Below are 14,382 nucleotides of genomic sequence, written 5' to 3' on the forward strand. Positions count from 1 at the left end.
ATTCTTAGTTAATTGCATGTTAGTTTAATCTTAGTTATAAACATCTCAACTTGTTATTGTCATAGCATTGAGTGATAGCCATACCATTGTTGCATATGTGCATAATCTTAAGTTAACTAAAAAGAGTCTTTGTGGGTACGAATCTGATTTATATCTTATACTACTTGTGAACACGTATATTTGCGTGTAATTTTAGCACGTGTTTTCACCCTTACATTCTCGCGCGGGCGCGCCGTGCCTCTAGACTTTTCTTCATTTTCTTGTTTCTACGGTATTTTGAGTTCCGTCTATCAGAATTTATCGATTCAATAGTCCACGTGAAGCTATCGAGATGCTCTTCAACATGAGAATGGTCTTGACTTCAGATTCTGGCCTCCTTTTAGCATATTTCTTTTAAAAGCTCATTTATTCATCCAACTAATGCCTGTAATACAATAACATAAAAACACATCAAAAATACCAATAACTTGAGTCCAAAACACCAACTTAAGCTTATAATGAAGCATTTCAAGTAGATGTAAAATCAACTTATCAGTCGTTGTTAAGCTTTGTCGGCCTATGATGGATTTGCTCAAAATTCAAGAACAGTCGTTTCTTTTATAAGATTCGATGACTCGGCTGTTATACTAATTGTAAGTTAGTAGTAAACTCAGTAATAATATAAAGCAGTACATATAGTTTATTTAAACAAAATTCAAGATTTTGGTCAACTATGTATTCAACATATATGTTAATTTGTAACTTTTTATTTGTAAACATACTAACAGCATTCTACAGATTAAGTTTAATCGTTTCGTTTTAAACGTACACTTACTACCTGTTTATATTCATTCATTAAATTTAAAATAATGGGTAAGAAAAAATATAATATAATATTAGTTGAGGGGATATTCACTCAACATTCGAAACTCCTAATATAGATGGGAATATGGAGCTTGTTGAAGAGAAATTTTATCACATTTTCTTCAAAATTTAACTAAAGCCTATATAAGGATATTGTTCGAATGAACAGACATTATAATTGCATGATGCATAAAAAAAGAGTAAATGACACTTTGCACCCCTTATAAATATTCACTTTTTCGGTTTGATCTTAAACTTTTAATTTTGGCAGAATGCATCCCTTGATTTTAAATTTTCACTTCATATTACACCCTTTTAATAATTTTTGTCCAAAATAACCATTATTGTCAGGGGTAAAATCGGATTTTTTTTTCAAAAGTTTATATAATGACGATATGCATCCCATGATTTTAATATTTTGACGATATTCACCCTATATAGTTTTATAGTTTATACTTTATTTTAAATTTTCATAACTTTTGAAATCCATAAAATTATATATTATAAAATTAAATTAAAAAATAAAGCATATAACAGACAAACAGGCTAGGGTCTAGTGTGATTTTTTTAAAAAAAATAAACAGAAACCCAAAATTAATGTTATAAAAACGATCCAAATCAAAACCAAATGCTATAAAATTAACGAAATCTTGAGCTCAGACATAAACATAAAATTCGATGGTTTTAGTAAATTATTATATTATGAAATCCAAAGCAAACAGAATAAAATAGAAAATTTTGGTTTGTGTAGTGTAGTTCAGTGGATTCCGAGAATGTCCAGTAACATTGCATGCATTTTACTAAATTTTAATTTGGTATATATTTTGTAGCTAATTTATTTTAAAAATAAACATAAGAACATGAATCAAAAGAAGTATTTAGTAACCCTAAAAAATTTGAAAAATAAGGCAACTTATAGTTTTAATAGAGATTTATTATAAAAATTTTAAAACAAAAATAAGAAATTATAAATTATAAAGATTGTGTCAAAAAAGTGATAACAAAACCTAGGCACATATATTTGATAAAATAGATATCTTTTGATATTATTATTTAAAAAATATATATGATTTAAAATTATCTGCATAGTATTTAAATTAAAATAATTTGGATAAAAGACTTATTTGTGATTTCAATTCAGATTTAATAGAGAATATTAATATTTTAACAGAATATTTATATTTTAATTATTTTTAAGTAAAAAAATATTATGTAATATTATCTTACAAATTTATATATTTTTTGAAACGAGTTGAAGTTAAATCGAGGTATAATCTGTTACAATATTAAAAATACGGGGTGCACATTGTAATAATATAAATATAAAAAAATTATTCTGATTTTACCCTTGAAAATTGTTAAAAGAGGTGCGATATGAAATGAAATTAAAAGTTGAGGGATGCATTCTGCCAAAATTAAAAATTTAAGATCAAACCGAAAAAGTGAATATCTATAAGGGTTGCAAAGTGCAATTTACCACAAAAAAAACTATACAAAATAACTATGCTAGTTAATATTAAAAACATTACACCACTCTTTCTTAAAACGAGCCTCCTTTTCAAATTTGATTTTTGATTTGGGTGAATCAAGAAAATGGGTGAAACGAGAAGCCACCCTACTGCTGTCTTCATGGCCTTCGGCACCAAAGGCGACGTTTATCCTCTTGCTGTAATCTTTTTAATATATATTTATTTATTTATAATCTTTTATCTTGTTTTCACTTCTTTTTTTCTGCTCTCAACTTGATTATTGTAACATTTTTCTTGTTGGTCATGCAATTTTGTAATTATTGAGTGTGATAATCAGACACCCTTTTGTTTGAATTGATTATTAATATCGTAAAATTTGCGAAAAATTGACTAGTTGAATGTGTAGTTTGTACTAAATATGTGAATTTTATGGAGAACTTGAGGGTTGTTCTGTTTGATTTTTTTAGTTGGTTTCATGGAAAATTTCGGTAGCTAAGATGGTTTGTTAAAATGTTGTTGGTTCGATTCACTAGTCGTTTTTTCGGTTTGTCTATTGCTATGTATCTTCCCGGTGATTTTAAATACTGTATCGTTCTCACATTGACATGTCCATTAAATGTTGGTAAAATGCAGCTCTAATGAGCTACTTTGGTTGGTATTTTGGGTTTGACCTTTGAAAAATAAGACTTGGGATCACTTGCTGGTTTTTGAAATTTGCGCAAGCATTGAGGAATGGTAGGGTTATCTGAAGTATTGACTGCTTCGGTCGATCATCTATTCGTTTATTTTTATGTGAATTTAGCTAAATGTTTTGCTTACAATTTCGTGTTAAGATGGCAGCATCAAGATTTTTTGTTGGCAAGCAAAGTATTTATTTATTTTTCTTGTTTTTTTGCGTGCACTGCATAGCTATGTTGATTATAATGCTATTGAGATTATTTTAGGCTGTTGCTGCAGCTTTTGCTTGCAATCAGGAGCAGTATCAAGTAGCTTTTATAACTCATTCAGCGCATGAGGTTTGTGCACTAATGCTGCGTGCTTTGATTAATATTAGTTTTGAAGCATATGCATATTTCTGTGGGTCTGCGGGCTCTATGCAAAGTATTGAGTAAAACAATTGAAGACCTTTTCAAAGAATGTTGTATCTAATTTGGAAGTACATAAAAAATCTAAAAATTTCTTGTAGATGAATTGTTTGTAGATCTTTTTCTTTGTGTTGGTGTTGATTTGGTAGTTCTTGTAACAGAGCTTAGGCCAGTTTTTGTTAGAAAAAAGAGTTGCTTATATTCCAGTCTCATCACCACCTGCTCTTTCTCCGGTTCAAGACGATAATACTGCAGGTTTGGTTGTGATTTAGCTCAATGATCTAATTTGATGTTTTGTGGAAAGAGCACCCACTAGGTGAAAAGACAATAATGTCGTTTTTTTTTCCAGATATTTTGAAGTCTTTTTCTGTGGAGAAGAGAAAGATTACAAGAGAACATAGGCAAGAGTGTTTTTCTATATTCGAAAGATTATTTGCAGATGGCTTAAGCTTAGAGAATGATGTGATTGTCATAAACTTTTTTGCATTGGTAATGTCTGGTTGAAAACTTTGATGGTTATATTGTCCTTCTACAAATGAAAATTATCTTGAATTTCCATTTAGTGATTGGTAATTATTAAAAGATTTCTCTTTCGCAAATAGACATCATTAAAAGAGAATCCATTGTAAACAAACAAGGTTCGAAGTAGCATCAAATATATATTAATAAGGCCAGTGAAGATGCGAGGAGTGGGAAAAATAAGTTTTTTGACAAAGTATTATTGAGATACCTTTTTATATATCAACCTATATGTACCCATATGATGGCAAGGTCAAAAGAGTAAACTTTGGGAATATGGCAAGATAATAGCACTTGCAGATTCAAAGATTTGCAACAAATGTATCTTGAATAGTTTAGATGTATTTACCAAGATCATTTTTGTTTTTTGCGTATTGAACTACTTGGTTTGAAATTAACACGTGATTCAACATTGCAAATATTCAAGAGAAACAGCTATGATTTTCTTTCTATTGCCAATTAGAGTACTTGGTTTGAATTAACATGTGATTCATTGCTGCTTCTCTCCTATCACCCTAGATCATCTTCATGAAATTTTGTTCATGCAAGAATTATAGTAAGGAGAGTGGATACTATAAGTATTAGGATACAGCAGGGTAGGGAACGACAAAATGTAGATGCTTAAAGATGTTATCTAATTCTCAACTAGCACCTTTTGTGGTTTACATCTGACATGCTAATCATGATTTTTTTTTCTAGTTAATGCACTAGTGTTTTTCTTTTTACTTGTCTTCCTTTTCTAATGGACAGGAAGGCTGGAGCCTTGCAGAACTTTATGATGTCCGCTGTGTTGTTGCTGCGCCTTATGTTGTTCCTTACAGGTAATAAAGGATCTCTGATTCAAGTTGATGAATGTTCTTTTAGTCTGCTTGATTCTTCTTCTTTTTTCAGAGTACTCCTTTCCAGAACAAAACTTCTCAACCTACCTCTTTGTTATGAGTAACCATGGTTAACCAGGAAAAGCAAAATCACAAAAGGTTCATATGAATACCAGTGAGTACGGTGTCATTTACTTTGGTTAGCTGTAGAAAGACCCATGATTATGACAATAGACAGGAACAAATGTCAAGGAGTAAGCCACCCCTATTTAGTTTAAAGCTTTATGCACTCTCTTTTCTGTTTACTTACTGGGGCTTTATAGAAGGAAGGTAAGGTATTAGGGGTTTATGAATAAGTTACAAACTGGACAGCTTTAAATGAATAATTTTATTATAACAATGTGATTCCTGTCAAACTCCCCCATTTTACAACCGACTTCATTGTTTGTGACTTTCTGTCTGGAACTGGGGGCTCAAATGACATTTCACGGGATGTAAGAATTTATTTTCTTAGTGCTATTGTTCTTCTGACAAATATACTATCTCAAAGAGATATGGCCGGCTATATATTCAAATGCTACATGATCGACATATTGATATTTGTATTTGTAACAGCATCTGTATGTTCTTGGCCTTAACTGTAACACTTGCATTTGTATCTGATATTTGGGCATATAATGCAGTGCCCATTCATCATTTGAACGACACTTTCAACACGAACTCCCGCATCTATACAAGTATCTTAAAGAAGCTCCTCCTACCAAGGTAAGTTGTGACTGTCAGTATAATGCCTGTAACAATGTCACTTACAGTGAACTTATTTTGCTCATATATCTTTGTTTGGTTGTTCGAATCTTAAAATGCACACATATCTAAACCAATCTATTCAAATTGTGCATTAGGTTTGCTGGGATGATGTTGTTCATTGGATGTGGCCGCTATTTACAGAAGATTGGGGATCGTGGAGATCTGATGATCTGAATCTGAGTCCCTGGCCTTTTACAGTCTCTTCTTATTCAGCTCTCTCACGGTTTTTGTTAATATGAAATTTCCTTTTACCATGAAGTTACATATGATCTACTAAAACAATGTTCTCAATTGCCTCGCGATACTTCGAAATTGGTATAAGCTGTCAAGTTTTCAGTCTAAAGTAACAGAAAGAATCTTATTAATATTATATCGTGCTGTGTCTGGTATTTTTTCTATAAATTATTGAATAGATTGTGTCTTGTTTAAACCAAAGTTGAGCTTTTGTTTATACCAATAAGTAGGACAACCACTTTGACTAGTTAACTCCTTGAATAAATAAACCCTCTTACATCCAGTGACTGGAAGGCAATCTCACAGATGAGGCATTAGGTGCAGTTAGTTTAGATTTATGCCAGATATAACTTTGTGGTGACTTCAATATGATTTTTGATATTAGACCCGTATATAATTCCAAGTTTATTTGTAAAAATTTAAGTTTTGTTACTTTCCGCTCCATCTACTATCATTATTCTTTGTAGGATCCAGTTACAGGTCTCCCTAAGTGGCATGAAAGGACTTCATCTCCTCTTTTATTGTAAGATTATGTATCTACACAATATAACTCTGAAGTGCAATATATGCCAGTTACATATTAAATTTTTTAGTTTCTGTCACTTATGTTACTGTTGCTTACTTGTTCCCTGTTCCCTAATTTCTAATAAAGTTCGAACTGTATCACTTGGATCTTTAAATTGATTACTTGCGTTAATTTACTATATAGGGTTGAGAAACAAATTTGATTTTTTGACTACAACCCATGTTGCTCTCTTGATTGTAAACATTTTTAATTTTTTTTATAGAAACGTTATTTACAAGTGTAAGGGAGGGCAGTGTAATGAGTTGAACCGATGACCTTTTTCATGGAGGGGGTGCCTTTATCCCTAGGCTAAATTCTAGTAGGTACTCAACTTGTACAGAGATTAATTGGCCTGACAATAATTATTGCATGTTTTAATGATTTCAAGGTAAATTCTAGTAGGTACTGAACTTGTACAGAGATTAATTGGCCTGATACAATAGTTATTGTATTTTTTGATGATTTCAAGGTTCGAACAAGAGTACCACCACAATGTAATATACGTGTAGATATATTATATAATAATTGAAATGGTACTCCAATTAATATTTATGTATGTTATTTAATACATTTCAGGGTATTGTTTCTATTATTCAAATAACTTGTTACAGGATATTGGTCTGTTTACCTGTTACAAATATTAAGAAAATCTGTCTTCCATTTCTTACTACCCTTAAATTGCAGGTATGGATTTAGCAAAGAAGTTGTAGAATGCCCTGGTATGCTCCCTTTTCCGCCCGTTTTTATATTTTCCCAAGTAATATTCCCTCCATGTGCATGAATTTCTGAACTGCAAAACATTTTGTACCCAAGGGAATGTCTTGTTCATTATAGAATGCACACTTGCATGTAAAGATGCCTAATCAAAAGAATAAATGTTCATGCTTAATATCTGCGTAAAATATAGTTAAACAGTGTTAGGAGATAGAGCAATTTCCTCTTTAGTAAGTTGGATAAAACCCCTACAATGTGCTGAGTAACAAGACTACAGCGCTTGAAAACTGTTGTGAAAAGGGTTGGTGCTCACAGTACATGAGTTATTATATGTTCCAAAGCGGCCAGTTTCTGTTGAACTGTTTCCTATAACTTTTAACTTCTTTCTTTAATAAACTCATATGCTGTCCAAGAGAAAGATAAAAGTTCCTTTTTAGTGCGTACTTTACAATGTAAGGCACATGCCAAGCTTTTATGTGTTCTATTCTGCTGTTAATATTGGTCAATTATAGGATGATTACTTATGATGCTTGTGTAAATTATCTTTTTGTGCTCATATCTGTAGATTATTGGCCTTCAAAAATTTGTGTTTGTGGCTTTTGGATGCTTCCAAAGGAATGGCAGTATTCATGTGTCCATTGTCAGAAAATCTCAATGCAGCTTTCCTCAGAGAGCTTGAACACAGAGAATTCTTTGTGTTCATCTCACAGTGATCTTCAATCTTTTCTTATGCGTTCAGCATCATCATCACTGGTTTTCGTAAGTTTAAGTTCTGCTGGCAGGTAATTTGTAACTGGTCTTTGATTAGGTTCATTAGTTTTGTGCGCTAATGGTTTTCAGTTCAAGCAGAAGTTTTGTAAATCAAGAAATATCAATATTTGTAAGCAGTAGTAACCTTTTAATTATCACCGGTTATTTACCTAGTATATGAGTATGACAAGACCTCAAAATAATTATAATGTGTTCTTAGAAACTAGAAAGTATTTTAACGTCTGGATTGATCATGGTCACTAGTCATTGTCATATCTGTAAAATAGGCTGATATCTAAAGACCCATTAAGATTATTTCCAATACATACCCTCGTATTGATGATATCCAGTGGTTTCAAACTTTTCTTTTGATTTTTCTGTATTTGAATAAATTTCACTTTGCCATGTGCAGTATGGGATTTTTGAGGAATTCTCGTCAGTTTCTTCATGTTCTTCAAGTAGCTTTAGATATTACAAGTCACAGGTTCATTCTACTCACAGCTGGATGTGAATCTCTGGAAGCTGCAATACAAGTCATTGCTGCTGAAAGTAGGTCGAGTTCACAACAAATAGAATTGAGTAAAGAAGGAACCACTCTTTTTGGTGGCAGATTGTTTTGTTTTTCAGGGTGAGCAATTCCTTCATACATCTGCTCTAGCTTGAAGGAAGCAGAAAACCTTTTGTACTCTCGTAAAATACTTTATGGATCAATATCATAAAGTAGTAAATATATTTGGTACTCCTAATCCTGATAGTTTGACCAATTCCCAATAAGTAGTTTGCAAGATTACTTTTCAGGATAGATGCTTTAAATTATTCCCAACCCGGTTTGGTGATTTTTCTCTTGGAAACATTAACGCATGTACAGTAAATAATAGCCTCCTATGCAGTTTATTTTTAACTAAATTTTTTGGTCTATATTGGCGTTAATATATTGATATTAAAACATTTAACATGGCGAATAAAGTTAAAGCAAATGAAACTGTTTCCACAAATCTATAATTAGTACAATCATATTCAGTATGTAAAGGATTAATGGATCTGTGACTTTACGTGATAAATAAAACTTTTTGGATAAATATTGTGGATATATCTTTTGAACATTTTATTCTATAATCCTGAATCCTAGTCCAACTTCAAGCCTAAACTATTTGGATGTTTTTCTACAATTTCAAATATTCATATACAGAAACTACATGTTGAATGAATTCTGTTTTAATATGTTTCAACTTTGTAACTAGCTAGTTCTATACCATATAGCTGGCTGTTTCGAAAATGTGATGTTGCCATTCATCATGGAGGCAGGTTAGTTTTATCCATTTACTTCCCTTTCTAATCGTTCCACGAATAAAATTCTTTTTTCCCTTTATTACTGGATGGCTAAATGTTTCTCGTTTCACATTCTACCAGTGGATCCACCGCGGCAGCACTACTAGCGGGAATTCCACAGGTGTCTAAACTTTGAGCTTATTTGATAATTTTAGCTAGTGGTTATGGGTTTATGATGGAAGTGACTAAATTAAAAACTAGATGAATGTTCAGAATTTGGAAAACATTAAAAAATTGTAGTTTGTATTTTTTTGTAAATTGTAGGAACAAAGGTACTAGAATTGATAAAACTCCTTTGCATGACAATTTGTGAACCAAGTAGTGTCTTAGTTAGTACTTAAGGTAGCTTTTGTTTAACTCACTTGAGTGGGGTGTCTCTGACTTAATGATGTCCACAGTAAACTGAATTGGATAGTAGAACCTTTTCCAGGTTTAGCTTTTCGGCAAACGTTTCAATTAATGTCCTACTTTACAAAATATGCAAACTATTTTGTTAAAAACTCAAAGTGATAATAGTAATTGAACTTCAGCACAAGTCATTCCACTATAGGTATCTCTTTAGCATTACACTCAAATCATTAATAATTGACCAAGTACAATATTATATGTTACCTTGAAATTCTAAAATTAGCTTCATGTTTCTCATCGTAAACCATAAAATTGTTTCAGTCATAAATTTCTGTTAATCAAGTAATTTTCTCAAAACTCATTCTACTTTATATTTAACACCAACTTTTAACTCATTTAGTCCTTGAATCTGATTTACTATTAATTACTCTGCTCCCTCTAAATCCAGCTTCTCTTATAAAACAATATATTTGTTGCAGATATTGTGTCCATTTCTTTTCGATCAGTTCTATTGGGCAGAAAGGATGTTCTGGCTTGGAGTTTCCCCAGAACCATTGAAGGGATGTGACATGGTTCCGGTTGATGGTAACTATACAAGCATTAAAGAAGCTGCAGAAAAATTAGCAAGGTCCATAAGTTATGCCCTGGCTCCAAAAGTCAGAGCATGTGCTTTGGAGGTTGCTGCAAAATTATCTCTTGAGGTAATGCTTTCTCTTGAAAACTATAAGAAGCGCACTAATTCGTTTTCATATTTGCCCATAAAAGGTGAATGGGTATTGTTTATACTATTATGAAGACAGTTTATTTGTTACAAACAGACAATCAGATATATAGTTTCTGTGGACTGGACACAGATATCCATCTCTGTCTGTGTTACCTTGCCTTCTCTGTATGGCAATGAAGAGTAACAGTTTCTGTTTAGAGTTTTAGACTGCTTCTGGACGCAATATACTTAAGAACTTGCATTAAGTTTTATTAAGGTGATAAGAGAAATTTCTTATTAAGGATTGAATCTCTATTTATTGGTAAATAACAAAGAACTTTGACTTTTGTATAACCAAGTAGGGATAGATCATGTGGGTGTGTGGCTTAAGGATTATATACTGTTGTCCTATGTTCAAGTTTCCAAATACGTCTTTTAATAGTTATATTACAGTTCCTCGCATGATGGTCGGGTATGTTACATTGGATGTCACTGTTATCACGTGTTTGTTCCTGAAGGACCTGAACTATGTGTTGGCTTTAACCCAATATGATTGTATGGTCTTTTGAGTTATCCAAGACTATGCTTTGTACAATAATTATGTTTAGATAAATTTATATGTGGTATGTCTTGATCGTAAAGTTTGGTACTTAGAAACTAACGAAAGTAAGACGTGTATAACAAGTATGGTTGTGGCTAAGTTTGTAATGGCTATATATATAGTCATATTATGTTTGACAGGCATGCATCAGGTGTAGGTGTAATTATCGCTCGAGAGCGATAATTATAGTTTCTGTGGACACAGATATCCATCTTCGACTGTGTTACCTTGCCTTCTCTGTATGGCAATGAAGAGTAACAGTTTCTGTTGAGAGTTTTAGACTGCTTCTGGACGCAATATACATAAGAACTTGCATTAAGTTTTACCAAGTTGATAAGAGAAATTTCTTATTAAGGATTGAATCTCTATTTTATTAGTAAATAACAAAGAACTTTGACTTTTGTATAACCAAGTAGGGATAGATCATTTGGGTGTGTCGCTTAGGATTATATACTGTTGTCATATGTTCAAGTTTCCAAATACGTCTTTTTATAGTTATATTCGGTTTAACCCAATATGATTTTATGGTCTTTTGAGTTATCCAAGACTATGCGTTGTACAATAATTATGTTTAGATAAATTTATATGTGGTATGTCTTGATCGTAAAGTTTGTTACTTAGAAACTAACGAAAGTAAGACTTGTATAACAAGTATGGTTGTGGCTAAGTTTGTAATGGCTATATATATATATATAGTCATATTATGTTTGACAGGCATGCATCAGGTGTAGGAGCGATAATTACAAGTATGGTTGTGGCCAAGTATTCTTAGGCTTAGGGTTAGGTATCCTTGATTGATTGTATCACTAATAATTGTTTTAATTAATAACAATAGTTGGGATATGTTTGTTTTTACGTTAAATTTGGTGTTCTTGTTTTGCGTTTAGTTAGTGATTTAAGGAGTAGAAGTGATATTTGAATAAGACCTGGCCACTATTTGGTAGAACTTGTCAACTAATTGTTTGAATTTGTGTTGGTTGGTTGGAATCTTGTATATGTATTTTCTAACACTCTTCCGGAGAAGATAAAGGGAATCGTTTTATCAAGTAGATGTAGGATAATTATTCCATTAATGATCAAAATAATTAGTTTGACTACACCTTCTTCTATGATAGTGTAATTTCTGTTTCAAGACAGCTTTTTCTGCAACTTCAATATATCTATTGGCTACATTAAATGAATATGTAGCTTTTACCTCAGGGTAACTAAAGACCTCGATAAGATGTTGTATCTGTTTATTTATTCATATTAATATATATCTTTTTCAGAATTGACTTGAAACACATTATTCTCTTCTAAAAGGGTGAAAAATCAGAAAACATATATTTGAATTGAAGTGCAGTCCCTTATAGTCGGTTTGCTTTTATCATTAGCCATGGCAACATTTTTAAAAATTGGATTGACTTAGTGTATTGGTCTATTCTCCTCCCCGATGATGGATTATGTTGTTTTCCCTCTTTTTATTGCTTATGTACGAAGACATAGCCAAGCTCATGCTGCATATGATATATTTTCAATTTTCAGGACGGACTATCAGAAGCTGTAAGGATTTTAAAGGAAGAACTGACTAAATAGTTTCTTCACTTTTCAGACATGGTATGGATAATCTGACAGGCGGGTTAGTTAAGATTTTACAACTATTGCTCATTTGCTCCTCTATATGAAATTATATGTTCATTTTGATCACTGTAATAGAAATTAAATCATTGCTAAACAAGTTGTTACATAATAATCCATGTATCGACTTGTGACAAATACATTTTGGCAGGGATCTATGGTAAAGCTGTGGAAAATAACGGAATATAATAGATTGATATCTCTTTAACATGCCTAGGAGCGGATGTTGCGCCTCTCCTGGCACAGTAGTAGAGCCACCGACCTTGCCCTATGTCTTCCTGGCAGATTTTGCACCTATAAGAAGAATCAATGCCATTGTGTTACAGGCATCACACTCGAATGTGGTACGTTTCTCCACCAAGCGTAGTGGCTGGTGTTGGTGACTCCAATGTTGAACTGTTGTTTCCTTTCGAGGTGTAAAAGCACATCGATGCAGAGCTCCAAAGGACGATGGAGTCTCCCTGTTTTTTGTTCTGTTCTCAAATTTATGAACTTATGAAGTCTCGTTTCAGGGGACCAATTCGTTAACATACAGCCAAGCCATTTTATATTAACATAATGATACCGCCCTTGTTGGGGTGCGCACCGGGTAAATCTCACGGATTATGGATTTATGCACGCATCACACGCGTATCAAGATAAATCGCACTTCAGAAATAGACTCTAATTTGTTTTATTTTTAGTGTCAACGATTAAGAATTAGTTACAAAAAAATTATAATATCAAATGAGCCGAGGTATTTTAACTGATGTTATTTATATGAATACAGGGAATTATCCAATTAAAACTCCACACATTTTGTGCAAAATTTTGTATCCAATTTTATGACTAGTAGTTTCCAATAAAAAATATGCTCGTAGGATGTTGCATAAATTGAAATATTTAATTAAGATTAGACCTGGCAAAATAGGTCTATTCGAAGAACCGAACCGACATATGAATCATATAATTTGATAATTCTCCGAGAACAAAAATTAACCGATACGAAAATTATCTGAACCGAACCGAAATCCGAATCATATAATTTGATAATTCTCCGAGAACAAAAAAAACTGATACAAAAATTATCTGAACTGAAAATTTAACCAAAAATGATTGGAAATACTAGATTTGATTATAAATTGGAACCGAACAAAATCGAATTATATATTATCCCAACTGAATATGATCCTTAAATAAGTAAAATTCATACTTGACATGAGTTTATGTTTATGATAATATAATTTTTTAATCATAATATTTTGTAAAATTACATTATATTATATTAAAAGTACTACCTTTAATAAAAAGATATTTATTTTAGTCTCACAAATCGAAAAATGAATAAGTTAAGATCCGAAAATATCCAAACTGAATTTTAACCAAATTTTTTCGACTTTTATCCGTTTTTAATTTGAATTTGATCCGGACTAAATTAAATCCGATCCAATCCAAATATTTTTCAGTTTTTATGATCTAAAAGTGAAACCGATCCGAAATTGATCCGATCCGAATTCAATCTGATTATTCGATTTGGCAGGTCTAATTAAGAAGATGTTTAAATAAATCGAATCTGGTTCGAAAAAGGATTGCTGCCACTGCAACTTAATTACAGTATTATTTAGCCTGCAAACTGTATAGGAATTATTTTGCAATACCATCTATTTGGTCATTAATTGTAATAATAAAGATTCACTTCAGGTCCCACTTAGTTTAAACACAGGTACCAAATATTTTAACAGCATATTGTTGACTAAAATGCATACTTATCAGTTATCAGGTGCTGCGGGCAGAACAAATGTGTTGTGTTTATAATAATTATTTACCAGAACATGATTCTATTGTCCATGTGCATAAGTTATAAATTTTGAATTGAACCGTAAAGAAATAAATAATCAGGTGATTTAAACATGTTGGAAATAAATCCAAGAAACCTACAGCAGGTAGGGTGCACAAACGTCAAAACCTGGACCGGACCGGACCGGATCGAAGATCGGAATT

General features: G+C 32.1%; 1 protein-coding gene across 3 annotated transcripts; it reads left to right on the top strand.

The window, feature by feature from the left end:
• The first annotated feature begins 2,368 nt into the window (after nucleotides 1–2,368).
• On the top strand, nucleotides 2,369–13,001 carry LOC141668428 (sterol 3-beta-glucosyltransferase). Of its 3 annotated transcripts, none has more exons than XM_074475313.1 (16): nucleotides 2,369–2,511; nucleotides 3,257–3,328; nucleotides 3,559–3,652; nucleotides 3,747–3,886; nucleotides 4,667–4,737; nucleotides 5,418–5,499; nucleotides 5,637–5,738; nucleotides 6,243–6,298; nucleotides 7,025–7,059; nucleotides 7,620–7,836; nucleotides 8,217–8,432; nucleotides 9,050–9,109; nucleotides 9,215–9,254; nucleotides 9,961–10,182; nucleotides 12,310–12,403; nucleotides 12,554–13,001. In XM_074475313.1, the coding sequence occupies exons 1-15, from the start codon at nucleotides 2,437–2,439 to the stop codon at nucleotides 12,358–12,360; spliced, it is 1,533 nt and encodes a 510-aa protein (XP_074331414.1). In that variant the 5' UTR covers nucleotides 2,369–2,436; the 3' UTR covers nucleotides 12,361–12,403; nucleotides 12,554–13,001. The 3 variants fall into 3 exon arrangements, with proteins under 3 accessions (XP_074331414.1, XP_074331415.1, XP_074331416.1); XM_074475314.1 differs by having other exon boundaries at nucleotides 12,310–12,381; XM_074475315.1 differs by having other exon boundaries at nucleotides 9,065–9,109.
• The last annotated feature ends 1,381 nt before the right edge of the window (nucleotides 13,002–14,382 follow it).

Source organism: Apium graveolens, chromosome 6 (genome assembly GCF_009905375.1).
Source record: "Apium graveolens cultivar Ventura chromosome 6, ASM990537v1, whole genome shotgun sequence".
In the NCBI taxonomy this organism is placed as follows: domain Eukaryota; kingdom Viridiplantae; phylum Streptophyta; class Magnoliopsida; order Apiales; family Apiaceae; genus Apium; species Apium graveolens.

What these genes read in the sequence shown, in the direction of transcription:
- LOC141668428 (XM_074475313.1), top strand. Translation starts at nt 2,437, where the DNA reads ATGGGTGAAACGAGAAGCCACCCTACTGCTGTCTTCATGGCCTTCGGC. An exon ending in TCATAAACTTTTTTGCATTG is followed by an intron (nt 3,887 to 4,666) that starts GTAATGTCTGGT and finishes TCTAATGGACAG; the next exon opens with GAAGGCTGGAGCCTTGCAGA. An exon ending in TGAGTCCCTGGCCTTTTACA is followed by an intron (nt 5,739 to 6,242) that starts GTCTCTTCTTAT and finishes TATTCTTTGTAG; the next exon opens with GATCCAGTTACAGGTCTCCC.